The sequence below is a fragment of the Rhipicephalus sanguineus genome, chromosome 10, assembly GCF_013339695.2.
Source record: "Rhipicephalus sanguineus isolate Rsan-2018 chromosome 10, BIME_Rsan_1.4, whole genome shotgun sequence".
NCBI classification, from domain to species: Eukaryota; Metazoa; Arthropoda; class Arachnida; order Ixodida; family Ixodidae; genus Rhipicephalus; species Rhipicephalus sanguineus.
This window is the reverse complement of record NC_051185.1, coordinates 115,984,864-115,991,812: the sequence shown is the minus strand read 5'-3', so window position 1 is coordinate 115,991,812 and position 6,949 is coordinate 115,984,864. Positions and strand designations below refer to the sequence as shown.

The following is a 6,949-nucleotide window of genomic DNA, read 5'->3' as shown; positions in this document are numbered from 1 at the left end:
GCTGTATCTGTCGCCGTTGACGGCATTAAATCATTGAGGAAGATCACAAAGAAGGACGCCACGGCGCTATCTCAGAAATGACAGACCCTTTTCAGAAAACGAAAGAATCCCGCATTCCCCGCAGACCAATAAATGATGCTTCCCGTCCAGGCTTGCGCGCTTTGTAAATGTTATATGAACGATTCCCGAGTGATCGGTCGTCAGGCGTGCTTGCTATTCGATTTGTTTTCCTTTTTTACTTTTCCTTCAAAGACTGCAACTCTCAGGTATCCACTGCCATGTTCGCAGCACCCGTTAGCGGCCTACTTCAACGTGACACTTACTTAATAATGTCAGAAACATATCGACCTGTGTGTTGTGCAAATTCTTTTGACGATGTACTTATTTTCACTGTCAAGAGACATTGATCAAGAGACAAGAACTTCGACAAGAGTTCTTGTGGGAAATATTCCGTGCTTCTTGATTTTGCGCCGCTTCATACCCTAAGGCTTCCCCTTGACTTCTGCGTCATTTCAATCAGTGCATCTAAGGACACTCTTTCCAGAGTCAATGACGTAGATGTCGACTGCATGCTCTCCTTCCTATAGGGTAAATTGCAGGGGATTCGGGGAGGCGCTCGGCCTGCAGTAGAACAAGCATGATGATATTAATGATGATGGTTCAAAAACGCTTGATTTGATCGTCATCATCAGTCTATGTTCCCTGAACCACTCTGCTCTCTTCTTGTCTCTTAAGCCACACCTGTCATTTTTCTTTCCACGGCTCGCTGCGTCGCCCTTAATTTAAGTTGAACCCTTTCCGTGAGCCTCGACTTTTCTTCTGCCCTTGATTTTACGCTGGATTTAAGGGGTAGTTTTGCGGGAGACGTTCACAGCCGCGACAACTTTTTCTTCTTCCCTTCGTCCCAGTGGCTCCAACGAATGTAACCATCTGGAGCTGGCCTTCTCAGCAGACTGACAACACTCCAGACTCGGTGGAATCGTCCAGTGCAGCTACGAAGTACTCGCCACCAGCCAAGAATGTCACCATCGCTACCACATTTGGCCCAGGTCTGGCACTGTCCGACCGCGACGCCAAGGGCCGCGAGGCTACGGCTACGATATCCTTTGGCTCGCCGTCTCCATTCTCGAAGTCCAAGAGCTTCGAGTGCGAAGCCACTGGAAGCCGGCCGGCAGCAAACGTCACGTGGTTCCTGGACGGAATTGCAATAGACCCATCTTTCAGTCGTAGTGTGTCCGCGGGCAACGTGACCACCAGCATGCTCCTGCTTCCGGCATCGGCTCAGTCGGGACAGCTCTTGGAGTGCCGGGCAATCAACGGAAATCTACCCGAAAGCAGAGGGGTGCTGAGCCGCTTCCTCAAGGTGGACATGTCGCGTAAGTCAAGGGCATGAGGTCGAGGAGGCCTGAAACGCAGCAGTGAACTCAATATCCTGAACGCAGTACCTACTTCGCCGACGCTTGAAAAAAAAGGATGCTTTGTCAGATTCTTCCACTTAAACATAATGAATTTTATTCTGCCCTGTGTTTCCTTGCTCCTGTGTGCATCGACCCTGTTTGGTTCTGCCCTGCGTTTCCTCGCTCCGGCGTGCAGAGAACCTGCTTGCATTGAACATGTGTATATTGCTCCCATGTACATTGGTCCTGTGTTCGGTGCTTTTCAAAATTCTGCTGTTTCACGTCACTAAAGTTCCAACCTTAGCATGAGATCCAAGGAGTTTTATCGCCCGTTACAGCGTCATTCTTAGTCCAATTTGGAGTTTATCAACATTAAACACTAACGTTAAAATCCGCATGAATTTACGTAACGAGAAATTTCCGAGTGATACACTTTCTATTGCGTATTCCAATTGCCCCGAAAACATCTGCCCGGCCCTTTACCCTGCGTCACGCAAGAGAGGCAAGCGTTGGAACTACTATTGAGATATTTAGAGAGCGTCGGTCTACTCGGCAAACTTTAATGGCACCTCGAAAACACGTAATAAGTCACTACCGGCACACGTCCCCACCCAAAATGCAAAAAAACTCAGTTTGTGTTTTTACCTCTCTTTTTTATTCTATTTTAGCTTTTTATTTTTTTCTATATATCTCTCTCTCGCTTTGTGTATTTCAGTCCCCAATCCCCTTCCCCACGCAGAGAAGCAAGTCACCGAATTTACACACGCCGGCTAAATTCTCTGCCTTTAAATAAAGAGCTCTCTCTCTCTCTCTCTCTCTCTCTCTCTCTTTCTCTCATCTTGCAGACAAAACGGAGGTTAGCATTCGCCTCGGCGTAGGCCTCAACTCCAGCCACATCGTCGAAGGTGCGGACGTCTACATGGAGTGCTCGGTGCTCGCTGCTTCCAAGGTCATCGAGGTCATCTGGCGTCATGAGGGAGCGCGAATGAAGGGACTCGCTGGCGACGATGATCCATCCGATGCCTTCGTCACGTCTCGCTATCTGGTAATCCGAGGGTTGACCGCCGAACAGTCCGGACGGTACACTTGCACGGCCAACACCGCTGACGGCGAGAGCGTGGAGAGCGTTCCGCTGGAGCTCCGTGTCAGACGTGAGTGCATTGTCTTCCGTTTCAAATGTGACGAAAAACTGTATACCCACGGCTTTTAAGGCGAAAGCCTTAGATGCCTATTCAAACCCGAAATTAGAATGTCGTCGGCAGTAGCAGTAAATCTAAGCCTCTTGCCTTCGCTCCATTGTGTGTTCTTGTGCAGAAAGGAACAAAGAATAAAATATTGAATGAAAGAATGAACAAGATTGACGAAAAAATCATCCCACAACGACCTCACCATATGACGTCATCACGACGACACAGATCGCCGAAATGTGCGACCTCATGAGGACGACACTATGATGTCACATACCGTGACGTCACATGATGTCGCCCTCACATGGCATCATCCCTTGAACATTGGTGGGCCGATCGTGGAGGCAGTGCAAAACCAGGTGTTTCGCAGAAAGCTTACAATGCCTCCGATCCTTGAGGCTTACTCAACGTCACCTGGTTTCGCACTACTTCCGTGATCGGCCCAGCTTTGACAAAGCGATGACGTCATGAAATGACATCATCACGTCATGTCACATTGCGTGACGTCATGATGACGTCACAAATTTTGTCGATCAGTGGCGTCACGTGACGTCATCACGTGATGATATAACAGTGAAACGCTTGAAGGACAGGGACACAGGAAGAACACGACACGAGCGCTCGTGTTGTGTTCTTCTTGGGTTCCTGTCCTTCAAGTGCTTCAATGTTATGTCACGCCAACAAGGCCCAACATCAGCATTGGTGATGATGACTTTTTGCATCACTCGTGTAGACACTGACGGCGCCGACACCGACGGCCACTTTTCTGATGAGGCGTCTAAGGCTTTCGCCTTATTAACGTTAGGGCAAAGTTGTAACTTGTCTCTGTCTGTGTTAGTCCTTTTCACATTTACTTCGTGTTAAACACAGGAGTATAAGAACCAGTGTGCAAAATTGGGCTAGTTGGTTTAACTTCATTGTAAAACAGCGCAAAAAGACGAAGATATGAGATGGGAGACGACACGGGACAGACCACACAGGATGCAGCGCCTGTCCTGTGTGGTCCTCCATCTCGTGTCTTCGTCTTTTTGCGCTGTTTTACATTGCAGTATAAGGAAGTACCAAACTAATCTAAATCCGGCACCCTGCTTGTTACAGACGCCCCACGTTGCGGCGTCCATCGAGACAGGGTCCTGACGGCGAGGCCCAACGAGCAACTGAACGTGACCTGCGACGTGAGCGCTGATCCCGGCGAAGACTTGCACTTCTTTTGGATTGCCGAAGACGACGCCGGCAATAGGCGTCACGTGACGCGAACAGAGGGCACCAGTATTAGAACCCAGGACGCCCACTCAGGAGAAGGGCTTCCGAAACTCAGGAGGTCGAACCAGCTAGAAGTTCTGGTCGACGCGCACTTGTTTCACGGCACGCTGCTTTGCTGGGCGAGGAACGCCGTGGGCACGCAGCGAGAGCCTTGTAGACAACGCTTTCAGCTGCGGCGTAAGAATTATCAAATTTTAAAGTCAATTCCTGATTTTGTAAATATCTAAGTACCTTCGCAATTAAGCAACACTGTTTCAGGCAAGGAGACGCTATCTACAGTGCTATTCAATGCACATGTGTAATCATCCAGTAAAGGTTTTGAGCATGTGGGGGTTAAGTTGAATGACCAAGACTTGAAAATAAATGTGCCCTTTAGAGAATGACATTGCCTTATACACATACAATTCATATTTGTTGTAAGAGACCAATCAGCATTTTACGTGATAAAAATTACAGGACACTTCAAAACGAAAGTGGGGGGATTGATTAAGTGCTCGCTTCTTTTTCTTAGACACATCCTAATTAATCCAACAGTCGATGAAGCTAAAAAAGGCATATGTGACATGTATGTTTTAATCCTAGTGCAGTAAATATCACATAAATGTAAATGAGTTAAAGTTGAGCGAAAATCACCTTCCCGCAGGCAAGGACTGAACTTACAATATTCGGATAAGTCTACCAATTGAGCTACGCGTTATCTGAAGTAGTAGGTTCGGTCCCTACCTTCAGCAAGTCGAGTTTTCATATCCACTTTCATTTCCTCTCCTGACCCGACACGGTGTTCTAGTGGTTATGGTGCTCGACTGCTGACCCGAAGGTCGCGGAATCGAATCCCGGCCGTGGTGGCCGCATTTCGATGGAGGCGAAAAGCTTGAGGCGCGTGTACTTAGACTTAGGTGAACGTTAAGGAACACTAGATGGTCAAAATTTCAAGGGCCCTCCACTACGGTGTCCCTTATAATCATGTCTTGGTTATGGGATGTAGAACCCCAACAATTAATATTGTTCGTTCCTTTCCACTTACATCATAACTAAATCTTTCAGCTAAAACATTCAATCAATGTTCCTAATACCTTCCTTAGCTTCGTTGTCTGTTGCATTCATTGAGACATGCGAAAAATAACACGCAAAAAGTTAACCTAAGTTAACAATGACAAAATTGTCAAGACGTTCACCATGTGTTGCAGGTGAACGAGCATCCAGCCTGGACTGCACTGTCGGGAACTACACGGACACTTCGTTCTCGATCACGTGTTCTTCGCGTCGACATGGTCGCGCCTGGACTGGAGAGCACCGCGATGCGAAAACGACCAAGACCCGACTACGCATCGAACTGTTCGACGCGACGGCAGGAAACCGGTCGGTGCGAGCATTCTGGGTCACGACCACCGACACCGGCAGGGAGCCGCTCTTCCTGACCGGCCTCAAACCGGCTACGGACTACCTGGTGCTGGTGAGGCTGGATACGGAAGCGAACGCGTTCGCCACTTACGTCAGGACCCTGTTGCCGGCTCAGACCCTCAAGGAACGCGAGGGTATGTGCTTCGATTTATCAAGAAAAAAAGTTAGTAGTTCCACGCCGCGAAAGCCGTTGGACAGCGAAGCTATAAGACGGCGAGTGCATGTGATTGGCTAGCGAGATTACGTAGTGGCGTAAATCAGCAGCTAGATTTAATGGCGCGCACTTTACAACTGATTCTGCGAGCGTGAGTGTACAGCTCTGTGGTTATACTTGCCTGCGGACCGTGAGGGCCCAGGCTGGAATTCCTTCTCGCCAAGGGAGTTTATTTCGTTTTATTTATTTCTTAATTCACTCCCCCACTTGTCACGTGACCTGCGCGAGCCATACTACCACTGCTACCACTACGACTACGGCCCTGGGTATACAGACTGCTTCGCAATAAAAATCTCCGCCCACGTACTCCGTACAAATGGGTAACCAGCGAAGCTGAAACAAGCGGCCCCCATGATTATCACGAGCTGGGATCTATTGAAGTGCCTTCTTTTGTAGCTTTCCATGTCTGTATCACCATAGGCGTGCGCAGGGGAGGGCAGGGGGTCCGCCCCCCCCCCCTAGTCACCTAAGACGAGGGGGGGGGGGCGATGTCTGCCCCATACTTCCACTTGATAGGGAGGGGGGGCGCTGCGATGAACATTCGCCCACCCCGAAGGGGATCCCTGCGTACGCCTATGTCTATCACCACATTTAAAAGATGCGTGCTTCAAACATTGCCTTTCGTGATGTTAGCTTACCAACGCGTCTCACTTTGCTCTGCTTATCTTCTTTTTTTTTCGCAGAGCTAGCATCGACACGGAACACCGCCACGCCTGCGCCCAAGGACACCACGATCATCGTCATCGTCTGCGGCGCTGCGGCGGCCACGTTAGGCTTAGCCGCGGCCGTCGGAGCGGTGCTGTGGTTCAAGTATCATCGGAGGAGATCGCGGCTTCTGAACGCCGCGGCAGCTCTAAAGCACGCCGAACACAAGGCGTACCTCGCTTCGGACGCTTCGTGCAGCTGACACCCCGTACTCTTGCAGTGCGCGTTGCTATTGGCGACCTCGTCGATGTGCCTCATTCGCTGCATTCGCGCCTCCGATTCTTCGCCAAGCGGACCGGGTGTGTTGAAACATTGCTATACCAAGACTGTCTGCACAATTCGCACTTAAAGGGATTGACAAACAATGTTTACGGTAACTGGTTTCTTTGGCGCAGCGGAAAGTCTACCGGTCAGATTATATAATCACGAAATAGTAACTCGGAGAACGCCGTAAAATACCTATAAACAGAATTGTTCGATCTACGGTTGCAATAAAGTAGTATACACACAACACATGCTACAAACAGTGGGAAGTGAGCGCGACAGCGGTTCGTGTTTGTGCGCTGCGGTAGGCTGCGCATGCGTGCAGCTCTGCGCGCATGCGCCATGACCTGTTCCATGCACTACTTGCCGCGATGGCAGCGCCACTTCTCAGCGGCAACTCCTTTTACCTCAAAAGCAGCTCAGAAGAGAGCGGGGAAGGATAATAATATACATACCCTAACCTTTATGACTAATTATGTTGCGCATAAGAGCATCAGACTATGTATAAAAAAACATAG

The 6,949-nt window shown here is 49.3% G+C and overlaps 1 protein-coding gene across 1 annotated transcript; it reads left to right on the top strand.

Moving 5' to 3' along the window:
* The first annotated feature begins 819 nt into the window (after nucleotides 1–819).
* On the top strand, nucleotides 820–6,369 carry LOC125760297 (uncharacterized). The gene is made up of 5 exons (XM_049420177.1): nucleotides 820–1,376; nucleotides 2,243–2,548; nucleotides 3,683–4,000; nucleotides 5,035–5,382; nucleotides 6,146–6,369. The coding sequence occupies exons 1-5, from the start codon at nucleotides 1,259–1,261 to the stop codon at nucleotides 6,367–6,369; spliced, it is 1,314 nt and encodes a 437-aa protein (XP_049276134.1). The 5' UTR covers nucleotides 820–1,258.
* The last annotated feature ends 580 nt before the right edge of the window (nucleotides 6,370–6,949 follow it).